This window comes from Dendrobates tinctorius, unplaced genomic scaffold (genome assembly GCF_039654945.1).
Source record: "Dendrobates tinctorius isolate UK_male_01 unplaced genomic scaffold, ASM3965494v1 ptg000265l, whole genome shotgun sequence".
Taxonomy (NCBI): Eukaryota; Metazoa; Chordata; class Amphibia; order Anura; family Dendrobatidae; genus Dendrobates; species Dendrobates tinctorius.
The window spans coordinates 17,098,355-17,115,407 of NW_027361932.1; the positions used below are offsets into that span (position 1 = coordinate 17,098,355).

At 42.8% G+C, this 17,053-nt stretch overlaps 1 protein-coding gene across 1 annotated transcript; it reads left to right on the forward strand.

Moving 5' to 3' along the window:
* Positions 1 to 1,048: 1,048 nt before the first annotated feature.
* On the forward strand, positions 1,049 to 15,911 carry LOC141069532 (macrophage migration inhibitory factor-like). The gene is made up of 3 exons (XM_073559173.1): positions 1,049 to 1,299; positions 3,147 to 3,319; positions 15,648 to 15,911. The coding sequence occupies exons 1-3, from the start codon at positions 1,192 to 1,194 to the stop codon at positions 15,712 to 15,714; spliced, it is 348 nt and encodes a 115-aa protein (XP_073415274.1). The 5' UTR covers positions 1,049 to 1,191; the 3' UTR covers positions 15,715 to 15,911.
* Positions 15,912 to 17,053: the final 1,142 nt, after the last annotated feature.

Below are 17,053 nucleotides of genomic sequence, written 5' to 3' on the forward strand. Positions count from 1 at the left end.
TACAGCCTGACAGCCGACCCTAACATGAGCTACAGCCTGTGACTAGAGGAATATACAGCCTGACAGCCGACCCTAACCTGTGCTACAGCCTGTGACTAGAGGAATATACAGCCTGACAGCCGACCCTAACCTGTGCTACAGCCTGTGACTAGAGGAATATACAGCCTGACAGCCGACCCTAACATGAGCTACAGCCTGTGACTAGAGGACATATACAGCCTGACAGCCGACCCTAACCTGTGCTACAGCCTGTGACTAGAGGAATATACAGCCTGACAGCCGACCCTAACATGAGCTACAGCCTGTGACTAGAGGACATATACAGCCTGACAGCCGGCCCTGACCTGAGCTACAGCCTGTGACTAGAGGACATATACAGCCTGACAGCCGGCCCTAACATGAGCTACAGCCTGTGACTAGAGGACATATACAGCCTGACAGCCGGCCCTAACATGAGCTACAGCCTGTGACTAGAGGACATATACAGCCTGACAGCCGGCCCTAACATGAGCTACAGCCTGTGACTAGAGGACATATACAGCCTGACAGCCGGCCCTAACATGAGCTACAGCCTGTGACTAGAGGACATATACAGCCTGACAGCCTGCCCTAACATGAGCTACAGCCTGTGACTAGAGGACATATACAGCCTGACAGCCGGCCCTGACATGAGCTACAGCCTGTGACTAGAGGACATATACAGCCTGACAGCCGGCCCTAACATGAGCTACAGCCTGTGACTAGAGGACATATACAGCCTGACAGCCTGCCCTGACATGAGCTACAGCCTGACACCAGGACATAACGAGACAGATATACAGCCGGACAGCTGAACATAGTCAGGGCAGGCTATCAGACATGAGCCGGAGAACACTGCTATACAGCCTAACAACCAGGCACATAACACTGAGCTACAGCCTGGCTACAGGACATAACCTGGGATACAGCCTATCAGCCATGACCCAGGCAGATAGCAGTGATATACAGCCATTACACACCACGACATGACCGCCACATCCGGGGCCTGCTGCTGTTTGTACCCACCAGACAGTGACACGACAGGCGGGCGCTGCTATTCTCCGCACGACCAGCAGGGGGAGGCGTGGCCTCGGACTGGCTGATTCTCCGTAGCTCAGTGTTCCGGGCTCACGTGCTCTCGTCTCCCGCCGCCGCCGTCTGTACAGACACATCATGCCCACCTTCGAGCTCTTCACTAACGTGGCCCGGGATGCCATTCCTGAAAACCTCCTGTGCAGCCTGACGGAGAAGCTAGCTAAGGCGACTGGCAAGCCGGCAGATGTGCGTGGTAAATGTGGAGGGGGAGAGGGGCGGGTGCCGTCAGAACCGGCAGGCCCTACTGCTGGCAGAGAATGCCCGGCGGTGCCTGCTAGTGCTGCCAGGTCTACCTCTATTAGGCTGCATGTACTAAGCCTCCATTCCGTATAGTAAAGCAGTCACAGCACGTTCCGGGGAGTAAATCACTTTAGTCCGCGTCTGAAGGGTTAACTCTGGCCGCTTTGTCCAATGATATCACTGCGGATACAATGTATACCTACAGTAAGTGATGAGCGATCGTGCTCGGATAAGGTGTTATGTGAGCATGCTCCTGTGCTAAGCGGCGCGCTCAGAAAATCCGAGTCCTGCAGCTGTGTATAGTGCTGCTGCTCCACAGTGTAAGGCTGTGTGCACACACAGTTTTTTGGCTCTGCGGATTTTGTAGAGAAAACCGCAGGTAAAAAAAAAATCTGCGGTTTTACACCTCATAATGGATGAGGTGTAAAACTGCAGCGTTTCTGCCCCAAACAATTGACATGCTGCGGATTGTAAACCGCAGCAAAAACGCGCGGAAAAATCCGCAGCATGTGCACTGCTTTTTTTTTTTGCATTGGAAATAAAGGTACTGTACAACCGCAGGGCCAAAACTGCTGCGGAAACGCAGCAGAAACCGCAAAGTGTGCACATACCCTAACACATGCAGGGATTGTCAGGTAAGACGAGACACGCAGCCCCGGGGACTCAGACATAGTATTCAAGCCCGCCAGAGACTCTTGCTTAGCACACGAGCATGCTCAGATAACACCTTATCCCAGCACAGTCGCTCATCACTTATTGTAATGAGACCTTATAGACTCTTCACAGGAGACTGATACATTGTAATGAGCCGTTACAGAGCCTTTCATTGGCTGATACATTGTAATGAGCCGTTACAGAGCCTTTCATTGGCTGATACATTGTAATGAGCCGTTACAGAGCCTTTCATTGGCTGATACATTGTAATGAGCCGTTACAGAGCCTTTCATTGGCTGATACATTGTAATGAGCCGTTACAGAGCCTTTCATTGGCTGATACATTGTAATGAGCCGTTACAGAGCCTTTCATTGGCTGATACATTGTAATGAGCCGTTACAGAGCCTTTCATTGGCTGATACTTTGTAATGAGCCGTTACAGAGCCTTTCATTGGCTGATACATTGTAATGAGCCGTTACAGAGCCTTTCATTGGCTGATACATTGTAATGAGCCGTTACACAGCCTTTCATTGGCTGATACATTGTAATGAGCCGTTACACAGCCTTTCATTGGCTGATACATTGTAATGAGCCGTTACAGAGCCTTGGCTGATACATTGTAACGGAATGATTGATAAGATTCAGATAAGAGCTTACCAAATAGTTATAGCATTTACCGAATATCTGCATCGGGAACCCGGATACCTGGAGCTCTCCCGATAATCAGCACCGCAGCTGCATGTGTCGCGGCTGTGTGACAGTCACAATATACAGGCTCTCCATGCAGGTGCTGTGACTGTCACACAGCCCCGACACATGCAGCTGCGGAGCCAGACAGCTGATTATTGGGAGCGCTCCAGGTATCCAGGTTCCCGATGCAGCTATTCGGTTACTGCTATAGCTATGTGATTATCCCTAGTGGTAACAAATCACTAGAGAGCCTGCCGTGCACCCGTTGCATGATTAATGTATTCACATGGCCCTATAATCAAAATGGCAAAAAAAGTGAAAAGGGGTCTGTATCACTGTTTATACAACTTTTGGTCATTATAATCAATTGTGCAGCAGATTATTCCTATCTGCGCTTGATCTTGTGACTCACATTCCTTTTGGTTGGTAATTTTTTTGTTTTTCTAGTACATTGCTGTGCACATCCTGCCTGATCAGATGATGAGCTTTGGGGGCACAACGGAACCTTGCGCCCTGTGCAACTTGAAGAGCATTGGCAAGATTGGAGGTCCACAGAACAAACAGTACACTACTTTACTGAGTGACATTTTAACTAAGGAATTGCATATTCCCGCCAATAGGTAAGCCTCTTGTTTAGTATATAGAATTCAAAACAAATAAATACCGTATTTTTCAGACTATAAGATGCACCTAGGTTTTAGAGGAGGCAAATAGGGAAAAAAAACTGAAGCAAAAACTTTGGTCAATTCTGTACTAATATCCCCCATCCTGGTATATATACGTCCCCACTCCAGGTATACATGGCCCCCTCATCTCCATCCTGGTATGCATGGTCTCCTTATCCTCATCCTGGTATGCATGGTACCCCCCTCATCCCTATCCTGGTATGCTTGATCCCACCCCCCCTCATTCCTATTCTGGCATGCATGGTCTCCCCCTCATCTCCATCCTGGCATGCATGGACCCCCCCCCCCCCCCCTCATCTCCATCCTGGCATGCATGGTCTCCCCCTCATCCCCATCCTGGCATGCATGGACCCTTCCCCCTCATCCCCATCCTGGTATGCATGGTCTCCCCCTCATCCCTATCCTGGTATGCATGGTCTCCCCCTCATCCCTATCCTGGTATGCATGGTTCCCCACCCTCATCCCTATCCTGATATGCATGTGCATGGTCCCCCCCCCCCCCCATACCCTATCCTGGTATGCATAGCCCCTATCAGAAAAAACAGTGAATATTCATTCCCTTTAATAGCGGGCACATATGATCGCCCAGCCGCTGCAGGAATCCAGTGGCTGCGGCTACTGTGCCTGTTATTAAAGAGATATGACTATTCACTTCTCCCCACACCCATGGAAGTGGAGAACAGTGAATATTCATTCTTTAGTAGCGGGCATCCGTGATCGCCCAGCCACTAGAGGAAACCAGCGGCTGCAGCTCCGGTTACCATTGTGCCTGCTATTAAAGAGAAATGAATATTCACTGCTACTCACACCCATAGTCCCTCCAACCTCTCTGCACAGACTTCAATGCAAAGAGGTGGGTGGAACTATGGGCGTGGGGAGCATTGAATATTCATGTCTAACAGTGGGCACAGTGTTAGCAGCTGCCTCCTGTGACCTACTGCTCTGCCTGCCGCTGCTTCTCCGCCTCCCCATCCACAGCAAGTACATCTGGACTAAAAGTGCATTTTGCAGTCCATAAAATACGGTAAGCTGTCTGATTTGCCATCATTATTAAAGTAAAAGTTTGTCTCCATTCAGTTTTGTTGAACTTTGAACATTGGTCCATTAAAAAGAAAATAGTTAAAGAAGAGTTAGGAAAATAACCATCCTGCCCATGCAGTGTTCGTATGAATTGAGTGTTAGCTGCCTGTTCCACCGTTCAGCCTGTGCGTCTGAGATTCTCTAGATCGCACCTACTGCGCAGAGCCTCAGTCCACATGCACAGAGCAATGCGGAGCAGCATGTCGGGATTACGATGTGGGGAGTATTTTTTTTTTTTATTCAGTTCTTTTGGGGGCATGATATAGTGTGTACAGGGTCGTGGGGCACATCACGCTGTGTGGTGGAAGGGTGTCATGGAGCACATTACACTTTGAAAGGGGGGTAGCTTTTTTGAGCACACTAATAGACTTCAGTAAAGGAGCAAATACTTTATTCTTGCTGCAATACATGTCCCTATTTCTGTCTATACAGTCATGGCCAAAAGTATTGACACCCCTGCAATTCTGTCAGATAATACTCAGTTTCTTCCTGAAAATGATTGCAAACACAAATTCTTTGATATTATTATCTTCATTTAATTTGTCTTAAATGAAAAAACACAAAAAGAATTGTCTTAAAGCCAAATTGGATATAATTCCACACCAAACATAAAAAAGAGGGTGGACAAAAGTATTGGCACTGTGTGAAAAATCATGTGATGCTTCTCTAATTTGTGTAATTAACAGCACCTGTAACTTACCTGTGGCACCTAACAGGTGTTGGCAATAACTAAATCACACTTGCAGCCAGTTGACATGGATTAAAGTTGACTCAACCTCTGTCCTGTGTCCTTGTGTGTACCACATTGAGCATGGAGAAAAGAAAGAAGACCAAAGAACTGTCTGAGGACTTGAGAAACCAAATTGTGAGGAAGCATGAGCAATCTCAAGGCTACAAGTCCATCTCCAAAGACCTGAATGTTCCTGTGTCTACCATGCGCAGTATCATCAAGAAGTTTCAAGCCCATGGCACTGTGGCTAACCTCCCTAGATGTGGCCAGAAAAGAAAAATTGACAAGAGATTTCAACGCAAGATTGTGCGGATGTTGGATAAAGAACCTCCACTAACATCCAAACAAGTTCAAGCTGCCCTGCAGTCCGAGGGTACAACGGTGTCAACCCATACTATCCGTCGGCATCTGAATGAAAAGGGACTGTATGGTAGGAGACCCAGGAAGACTCCACTTCTTACCCCGAGACATAAAAAAGCCAGGCTGGAGTTTGCCAAAACTTACCTGAAAAAGCCTAAAACATTTTGGAAGAATGTTCTTTGGTCAGATGAGACAAAAGTAGAGCTTTTAGGACAAAAGCATCAACATAGAGTTTACAGGAGAAAAAAGAGGCATTCAAAGAAAAGTACACGGTCCCTACAGTCAAACATGGTGGAGGTTCCCTGATGTTTTGGGGTTGCTTTGCTGCCTCTGGCACTGGACTGCTTGACCGTGTGCATGGCTTTATGAAGTCAGAAGACTACCAACAAATTTTGCAGCATAATTTAGGGCCCAGTGTGAGAAAGCTGGGTCTACCTCAGAGGTCAGAGGTCTTCCAGCATGACAATAACCCAAAACACACTTCAAAAAGCACTAGAAAATGGTTTGAGAGAAAGCACTGGAGACTTCTAAGGTGGCCAGCAATGAGTCCAGACCTGAATCCCATAGAACACCTGTGGAGAGATCTAAAAATGGCAGTTTGGAGAAGGCACCCTTCAAATATCAGGGACCTGGAGTAGTTTGCCAAAGAAGAATGGTCTAAAATTCCAGCAGAGCATTGTAAGAAACTCATTGATGGTTACCGGAAGCGGTTGGTCGCAGTTATTTTGGCTAAAGGTTGTGCAACCAAGTATTAGGCTGAGGGTGCCAATACTTTTGTCCGGCCCATTTTTGGAGTTTTGTGTGAAATGATCAATGTTTTGCTTTTTGCTTCATTCTCTTTTGTGTTTTTTCATTTAAGACAAATTAAATGAAGATAATAATACCAAAGAATTTGTGTTTGCAATCATTTTCAGGAAGAAACTGAATATTATCTGACAGAATTGCAGGGGTGTCAATACTTTTGGCCATGACTGTAAATGGTGCAGTCACGGCAGGGCATAGCTCCAATGTGCTGTGACCCTGCCTACTGTGCCAAATTTTGGTTTACTTTTTATATTTTGTGGTGTTAGTATGTGGGGTGAAGAAGCGGGGCCAAATTAAACTTTTGCTATGAGGGTTCCATGATTTCTATGTACAGTGCCTTTGAAAAGATGTTCGCATCCCATGAACTTTTCCACATTTTTGTTTTACGCTACACCCACAAACTTAAATTTATTTTATTGGAATTATGTGATATACCAACGCAATGTAGAAAGTATTTGTGACGTGTAAAGGAATCTAATTATTGTGATGTGCATATGTATTCAGCTCCCTGAGTCAATACTTTATAGGACCTCCTTTTGCTGCAATTACTGGTGTGAGTCTTTTGGGGTATGTCTCTACCAGCAATGCACATCTTGAGGCTGACATTTTTGCCTGTTCTTCTTTTCAAACTAGGTCTTGCTCAGTGAGATTGGATGGAGAGCATGTCATGGGGCTACCGCGGCAGAGAGGGCCAGAAGATCAGTGTCTGATCACACGAAATCCTGTACTGATTAGAACTCCTTCACCATCCTGTTAAACAGTGCAGGTTTTTCTTTGCTCTGTCATTGCAAGGGTTAATTAGTTCAGTTGATCTCCTGGAGCTCTCCATCCTGAATTGCCTCAGCTGTTCTTTTTTGTCCACTCCTCTCAGGTATTCATGCTTCCCACTTGCACTTGTAATTTCCAGTGATAGTCCTGACTTCATGGTTAGGTGTTGGAGGAGATATTCAGGGTTTGGAGTAGGCGGTTGGAGAGTTGTTCAGGAGATTTCTGCGTGGAGTTGGTTTGCATTTTATTTTCCTCCTCTCCTATTTGGTTTCTCCCATCTATCCCTCCCCTGTGTTCCACTCTGTTCTTTTGTGAGTATATTTGTATGACTGAAAGCATATAGAGAAACAAAGCACCAGGTGAACCATTGTGTGATGATACAACATAACACTTTATTGAAATCTGCAAAGCTTGTAGGGTGAGGAACAGAGATAAAAAAACAAAAATGGAATCGCAGGTCAAAGGCACTAATGGTAAGTTCAATATGCCAGGTAAAATAGTAGTGGTTTACAGTATAATGTGGGAAGTGAAAAATTAATTCAGCTCACCCTTATAATGAAGTCCACACAGCACATGAATGATTTTATCCGAGCAAGGAAGCGTCTCTGCTTGACGTCAAATATTTGTAGAAAAAGAAGGTATCCAGCTCAGGAGATAGAAATCCAACACTTTATTTGAACAGATTAAAAAATGATAAGCTGCTTCATAGCCAGTATATACTGAAGGAAGGAATGTCCTGGGTAACTGGACGCGTTTCGAACACGTATAGTGCTCTTACTCCTCAGTTTCACAATGAGCAGTCTTACAAAAGTTAAAATACGCCATAAACAAGTGATGAACTAATGAACATACTCGCTTCAAGGAAAAAAGATTAACACTTGAATGACATGGCAGAAAACACACGTAACATATTTAAGTTGCAACAATACGTAACATATATAAGAACTACAACAAAAATTGCTTCTTCAAATTCAAACCCAAAGGTACTCGAGTATTTAACAAATAAATCCAAAATGCCTCCCTATCCGGCAATTTCTTCTCCCTATCTCCACCACGTATGTTACCATGTACCTGTTCTATTGCATAAACACTAAAATGTGCAACTTGTCTATTGTGCAGGTTTATGAAATGATTGGATGCATCAGATGTATGACGAGTTGTTGTGGGTTGAGCGATGTCATAAAGATGCTCCCTAATCCTGTCCTTTAACCCCTTAACGACCAGGGGTATTTTTGGTTTTGCATTTTCATTTTTCCCTCCCCTTCTTTCCAGAGCCATAACTTTTTTATTTTTCCATCTATGTGGCCATGTGAGGGCTTATTTTTTGCGAGACGAGTTGTACTTTTAAATGACACCATTGGTTTTACCATGTCGTGTACTCGAAAACGGGAAAAAAAACTCCCAAGTGTAGTGAAAATTGCAAAAAAGTGCAATCCCACACTTGTTTTTTCCTTGGCTTTTTTGCTAGGTTCACTAGATGCTAAATCTGACCAGTCGTTATGATTCTCCAAGTCATTACGAGTTCATAGACACCAAACATGTCTATGTCCTCTTTTATCTAAGTGGTGAAAAAAAATTCCAAAGTTTGCTAAAAAAAAAAAAAAAATTTTGCGTAATTTTCCGAGACCCGTAGCGTCTCCATTTTTAATGATCTGGGGTCGGGTGAGGGCTTATTTTGTCCATGCCGGGCTGACGTTTTTAATGATACCATTTTTGTGCAGATACGTTCTTTTGATCGCCCGTTATTGCCTTTTAATGCAATATATTGGCGACCCAAAAAACCTAATTCTGGCGTTTTGAATTTTTTTCTCGCTACGCCGCTTAAGCAATCGGGTTAATGCTTTATTTTTATTGATCGGGCGATTCTGAACTCGGCGATACCTAATATGTGTATGTGGGATTTTTCTTTACTGTTTTATTTTGATTGGGGCGAAAGGGGGGTGATTTGAACTTTTAGGTTTTTTTTTATTATTAAACATTTTTTTTTTTTTTTTTTTTTTTTTACTTTTGGCATGCTTCAATAGCCTACATAGGAGGCTAGAAGCATGCGCAACCCGATCGGCTCTGCTACATATGGGCGATGAGAAGATCGCCCATATGTAGCAGATTTACTGCTGTGCTTTCAGCGCCGACGACCGGGTAGCGCTGAAAGCCATATGCCTGGAACAACCTTAGAGACCTCTGGTTGTCCAGGCAACATGACACCGACCCCCAATCACGTGACTGGGGTTGGCGATGAGGTCATTTCCGGCCCGGCGGCCGGAAATGCTATTTAAATGCCCGCTGTCAGCGTTTGACAGCGGGATTTAACTAGTTAATAGGCGCGGGCGGATGGCAATTCCGTAGAGACTTTTTGTCTGAACGGCGCCATAAAGGCTAGGGGATAAGGAATTGGCTAAAGACGGAGCACGTCTAGATACAATCCTGATACCATCCTTCAATACAGTATCCATGATCTCATCATCTCTCAAAATATTTAGATTTCGATAAATTTTTGGATCTGTGCTTGACTGGTACTCCTTTCAAAACTGTCAGTAGCTGTACGTATCGCAAAAAGACCGCAGGAAATACCATACTTCACGCACGTAGTTTCCACCCACCACATACCATTCGATCAATTCCAGTGGGTGAGGTCATTAGAGCTAAAAGAAATGTAGTGACAAAGTAATTTTTGATAGTGAAATAAGGAATATTGAAAAACGTATTAAAAATAGAAAATATCCTGATTGGACTGTGAATCGTGCTTTCAATATAGTAAATAAAAAAATCCAGAGCTGAACTTATTACATCGACTGTTGAACCAAGTTCTAAGTGTCAGATTGAACCCAAAAGTAACAACACTAATTTTTGTTCAGAACAGCCGGTTTTGGTTCTTACATATAGCACTTATTTTAAATCAATTTCTGTTATAGTTTATCGAAATCTAAATATTTTGAGAGATAAGATCATGGATACTATATTGAAGGATGGTATCAGGATTGTATCTAGACGTGCTCCGTCTTTAGCCAATTCCTTATCCCCTAGCCTTTATGGCGCCGTTCAGCCAAAAAATGTTTCTACTTGGTTGACCACCACAGGATTTTTCAGTTGTGGACAATTTCCCTGTAAAACATGTTTATGCTCCATAAAAACCTCTGTCTTCTCTTGTTCAAAAAATGTAAGGAATTTTAAAATAAAAAGTTTTTTAAACTGTAACTCAGATTATGTTGTATACATAATAGAGTGTTCAGCGTGTAATCTGCTATATGTGGGCTCCACGATCAGAAGATTAAAGGACAGGATTAGGGAGCATCTTTATGACATCGCTCAACCCACAACTCATCATACATCTAATGCATCCAATCACTTCATAAACCTGCACAATAGACAAGTTGCACATTTTAGTGTTTATGCAATAGAACAGGCACATGGTAATATACGTGGTGGAGATAGGGAGGCATTTTGGATTTATTAAATACTCGAGTACCTTTGGGTTTGAATTTGAAGAAGGAATTTATGTTGCATTATTAATGTAGTTCTTATATATGTTATACATGTTATGTATTGTTGCAACTTAAATATGTTACGTGTGTTTTCTGCCATGTCATTCAAGTGTTAAACTTTTTTCCTTGGAGCAAGTATGTTCATTAGTTCATCACCTGTTTAGGGCGTATTTTATCTTTTGTAAGACTGCTCATTGTGAAACTGAGGACTAAGAGCACTACACGTGTTCGAAACGCGTCCAGTTACCCAGGACATTCCTTCCTTCAGTATATACTGGCTATGAAGCAGCTTATCACTTTTTAATCTGTTCAAATAAAGTGCTGGATTTTTATCTCCTGAGCTGGATACCTTCTTTTTCTACATAATGTGGGAAGTACCTAATTCATAAGAGGGTAAACAAGCCCGCCAGTGAGCATTAACTTGTATTTGACAATACCATACTTAGCTATAATCATCTGAAGTGCCTTCTTCCGGGGGGGGGGTTGAGTCCTTTTTTACCTGGTGTATTGAACTTACCGCTAGTGCCTTTGACCTGCGGTTCCATTTTACAGCTTTGTATATTTTTAATTTATTTCAATAGTGCTATGTTGTATGATCACACAGTGATTCCCTTGGTGCTTTGTTTCTCTGTATGCTTCAACATGCTGTAATGCACTGAACCTGTTTCCCCAATCCTTCTACATTTACACAGTTGTTTGCACAGACATTGGTACTGTGTATTGTTGCCTTCATATATTTGTATGATAGTAGTTTTCTTTCATCCATGTCTGTCTTCCTTGTCTGTCTGGTTAGTGTATTCCTATACAATTCAGTCTCTCACCTCCTTGGGTGGGGGAGGGAATAAATAAGGTTTATAATAGGCGCATAGCAAGGTACGTGACACCAACATGTCCACCTTCTAAGGTAATCTGAGGGACAGTGATAGACTTGGGTGCCCCGTTGTTCGAGGGATTACATAGGCACCCACAGTCCCTAGTCACTACATGACAGAGCATTTGTTAACAGCAATTTTCGAGACTTGACACATTCACAATGTGATTTAGGTTTCGATTTTGACTGGACCATTCAAACACATGAATATGCTTTAATCTAAACCAGGGGTGCACAACTCCACTCCTCAAGGGCCACCAACCTTGTATATTTTCAGGATTTTCTTATTATTGCACAGGTGATCATTTAATCATCTGCACTAGGGATGATTCCATCACCTTGTGTAATGCTAAGGAAATCCTGAAAACATACTGTGTTGGTGGCCCTTGAGGACTGGAGTTGTGCATCCCTGATCTAAACCATTCCATTGTGGAATGATTGTATGTTCAGGGTGGTTTTCCTGCTGGAAGGTGTATCTATGCCCCAGCCTCAAGTCTTTTGCAGCCTTTAACAGGTTTTCCTCATGGATTGCCCTGTATTTAAAAGCTCCATCCACCTTCCCATCAACTCTGACCAGATTCCCTGTCCCTGCTGAAGAAAAGCATCTCCACAGCTAATGCTGCCACCACCATGTTTGACAGTGTAGATGGTGTTTTCATGTTGAAGTACAGTATTATTTTTCCACCACACATAGCTTTTGCATTTAGCCTAAAAAGTTCTACTTTGGTCTTATCTGACCAGAGCACTTTCTTCCACATTCTAGCTGTTTCCCCTACATGCTTTTTTTTTTTTTTTTTTTGCAAACCGGACTTCTTATGACTCACTTCAAAATTGACTTTCCTCTTGCAATCCTTCCATAAAGGCCAGATTTGTGGAGTATATGACTAATACTTGTCCTGTGGACAGATTCTCCCACTTGGTCTTTTGGATGCTTCTCTAATTAGTGCTCTCCTTGCTTGCAATGTCAGATTATTTTGACAGCCTTGTCTTGGTCGGTTTGCAGTTGTGCCATACTCCTTCCGTTTTTGGATGATGGATTGAACAGTGCTCCGTGAGATATTCAGAGCTTGGGCTATTTTTTTTTTTTTATAACCTAATCCTGCTTTACTCTTCTGTACAACTTTATCCCTGACCTGTCTATTGTGCTCCTTGGTTTTCATGAATATTGCCTAATATTCTCAAAACTCTGAGACCTTTACAAAACAAATTTAGTTATACTGAGAATAAATTACACAGAGGAGGAATTCATTTACTAATAATGTGATTTCTGGAGGCAATTGGTCAGGATTTTATTAGGCATATGAGACTACAGGGGGCTTAATGCAATTGCATGTCATAATTTTTAGATTTTTTTTTTTTTTTTTAAATCAAAAACACTTACATGTATTGCAGCTGTTTAACAGTTGCAAGACATGCAGCCGTGGGGACTCTGACATATTTTTCAAGCACGCCAAAGACCCTCTGTTAGCACAAGAGCATGCTCTGTTGAAACCTTATCTGAGCATGTTTGCTCATCACTACTTTAAACTTTACAAATTCTTGCAATTCTGTGTTGGTATATCAGATAAAATCCAGTAAAATACATTTAAGTTTGTGGATCTAAAGTGAAAAAATGGGAAAAGTTCACTGGGTATGAATACTTTTACAAGGCACTGTATGCCCCTGTGGAACTCAGCTGTCATTCACGTCAATAGAGGCTGAGCTGTGGCACCCAAGAACGACTACTACTTGAAAAAAAAATGTTGTCAATGATAGTGAGGTCTTATTGATAATAGTGGTCCCTATACCAAATGGTTTCAGCAGGAGCTGAAGAAGGTCTGTCACCAGATGCCCCAAAAATGCAAACAATGAATTTGATTTCTGATGGGGCCGCTATTCATTGACTTGGCTGTCACTTCATCCACCTTCATTTGATTAGTGGTTATGGATCGTATCTCTGAAGCTGTAGACTGAACGACGGGCAATCATTGTCTGCAGTTCTCTTAGTAAAACAGCCGCTTCCCTGTAAAATGTAAGTGATTGTGCCAGGAAACAGTGGAAAGACCACAGCGATCAGGACTGCTGCTGAGTGTGAACGAGTCAAGTATATGAAGAGGTAATTTACCGCGTTGGTTAATTTTTCTATGAAAATTGAAGCTAATTGATCAATCGACTCCGCTCACAAAGTATTTTCAGCACTTGGTAGGATTAAAATAGCTTCTTTATTGGATCTAAAAGCAGCTAAGCATATACATTTCTGACCTGTTTCAAGCTGACAAGGTCTCTATGACTAAGAGCAGAACTTATACAATGTCCTTTTCATCCTACCAGATGCTTTGTGTGACTGTTCTCTTCAGTACCACTGGCATTGTCTCGTGACGTCTACCCATTCCCAGTCCAATACATGGAAAATGCACATTCACCTATTCCCCGGAGCAGCACATTTCAGCACCCACTGATGGCTTGGCCGGGAGACAAGGGGTATTTGAATTGAGTAGTGTCTCTACACTTTAATTTTTCTGCTATGCAGTGATTTCGGATTGCAAATATGCAATAGGAGAGAGTTTGGTTACTTTAGTGTCCAGAATGAAAACTCACTTCCACCATCTTTTCATATAACCCATGCTCTGCTTTCCATAATGGTTCTTGAATAAGTTGTATAAAGTTACAGGTTGTGCTGCTGTTACAGGTAAAGGGAATCTGTCAGCACCTTTTTGCGATTTAATCTCTCAGCAGCATGATGTAGGAGCTGAGACCCTGATTCCAGCAATATATCACTTGGTTTACTGGGTGCAGCAGTGGTGACACCGTTTTCTCTGCTGCAGATTTAGCAGAGCTTGAATGCTAAGCCCTTTTTAACCCCGTCCACACCACTGATTGGCCGCTCACTACCTGTGTACAATGTATATTGAAACATAACTTTTAATCTGTTATATAAAAAGACCTAATAGACATGTCACCCAAAGTGAATATTTATATAAAAAATACCAATACAGTATAGGATCTAGCTAGCAGTAATCTATTCCCCAAAACTCTCGGCAGTCCACAGCTCACCCTATAATACACATGCCCTGCACTTTCCCTAAAGAGGGGGGGGGAAAGAAGAGTCCCAACGCGTTTCATCCAAGTAAATTCTTCAGGGGACTAACTTGTTGTAAAGTGCCATAACTAGAGAGACATAACTCTTTCTACTCTAGATGCTGTCTGCAGGGCATGTGTATTATAGGGTGAGCTGTGGCCTGCCCTTGTCAGGGCGGGAGTTTTGGGGAATAGATTACATGTCCCCGCTTAATTGTAAAGTGCTGCGGAATATGTTGGCGCTATATAAATAAAAATTATTATTATTATTATTACTGCTAGCCCCATAGGGATTTGACAGGGTATTGTCGTCCCATCGTTATCTACCAGGGACCGCTGTTGGATTCAGGATTTCTGATGACTCCGGCTCTACTTTTCTGCGGTGAGACTGTTCCTTATTTATTCACGTTTCACCTTTTAGCTCAAACATGCAGCCATTGTTTTTGGTTTTTCTTCCTTAGCATATGTGTGCAACTAGGCATTTTGACATCTAACTGTGTATTATCTATTGCTATATCCTGGAGATATTTTGTTGCCTATACTTCAGACTATTTTGGGCAACAATTTACATCCTGTGTAATGCTGTTAGTTGGTCTCCCTTGTTATGGGGATCCTATACTGTATTGGCATTTTTTATGAAAATATTCACTTTGGGTGACATGTCTATTAGGTCTTTTTATATAACAGATTAAAAGTTATGTTTTAATTCCACCTTTTGCTGTATATATACATCTTGTTTTGGTGAGATCCCTTCTTTTGTGTCAATTTTTGACAAATTGCCAATTGCTTTATTGCTACAATGTATATTGACAGAAAGCTGAAAATCAGTGGTGAGGGCATGGTTGGACCAGCAAGCACGAGGCAGCTAGTCAAATGGTGATGTACTCCTGATGATTAAACACCGAGTTTATTGAAATGGAAACTCACAGCCCAGTAAGTGACACATCTCTGGAATCAGGATCTCTACTACTACCCCATGCTGCTCTCAGATTACATGGTAAAAACCTGCTGACATATTCCCTTTAACCCCCAACATCCACCAAGTTCTATAGATCGGTGTTGTGGTACTTTGCCTTGTGTATGTGGCACTAACAGTTTCTCCATTTACAGGGTTTACATCAATTTTGTGGACTTGAATCCAAGTAACGTGGGCTGGAACAGATCTACATTTGCGTGATAAGGACTCGGTGCTCCATTGCCAGCAGAAGAAATGACAACCACTGCAGTATAATACGTGTTTGCCAATGTAATGCATTCCTTACTGATTAAAGTAATCCATAAAAAGGTCATTTTTGTGTCAGTCTGTAAGACCTTGTTTTATGTGTGATTGTAATTCTGATTCTGTACGTCATTAAAAAATGTTACATTGCTCAATTTGTTTTGAGACTGTCCAGTCTCATCATTGTGATACCGTTTTCAATTAATTTCTTTTTCTTCTAGCTCATGGAGGGTCTATGGATAGCGTTTGACTTCTCACCCTCTTTAACCCCTTCTAGACATAGGACATAAAAGCAGGGCTGTAAAGTCGGTATAAAATCAACCGATTCCGACTCCTAAACTATATCATACATTGGGTCCAGTAGTACAGGATGTGCTGTAAATGTTTTCATAATAAATTGGGAAAGTCATGAAATGTCCTATAAATGTCTATTCTGTTCCTGATCTAAGGATGTTTGCTGTTAGGTGAGATGAATCTGTGCTGCACTTTATCTACATGCTCAGTAGGGGGCAGTGTTGGGGAATTAGAGGTTTGGCTTACCGACGACTCACTTTTATGCAGGGCAGTATCTTCTACGGTATGTGGGTCCCCATGTTTGGAGGAGACTCAGAAGAGGCCAATCAATACGTCGAAAATGGTGGCTGTGTCACTAACGGCTGCATTTAAAGGAATCTGTCAGCAGGTGTTTGCTATGTAATCTGAGAGCAACCATGATGTAGTGGAAGAGAGCCTGAATACAGCTATGTGTCACTTACTGGGCTGCATTTTGCGGTTTCAATACAATCAGTGTTTTATCAGCAGAAGATTCTCACTACAGGACAACTGCCCTGCTTCCTCCTAGCCCCCAGCACTCGTTAGCAGCTATCGTGTCACTATACAATGTACACAGAAAGCTGCTAATCCGTGGTGTGGGTGAAGTTATACACAGCTCGGTGACTGAGCTCTGCTAGATCCACAGCTTGGCGACTGAGCTCTGCTAGATCCCACAGCTTGGCGACTGAGCTCTGCTAGATCTGCAGCAGAGAAAACTGATTCCACCACGACTGCTGCAACCAGTAAACTAAGAGATACATTGCTGGAATTAGGCTCCCTGATCCTACACTATGAGGCTAATATTGCATAGTAAAAATCTTCTGACATTCATTTTGTACAAAACCAAAATTCCTTTTGCTGTGTTTACACCGGGTTTGTGACATTTTAGCTGGAAAAGACAAACATTTTGCAGAATGGCGTAAAATGTGCCCAAAATATCTGGCACATATTACTCCAGTCTGTATCTGGAGTAATGTTGAGTGCC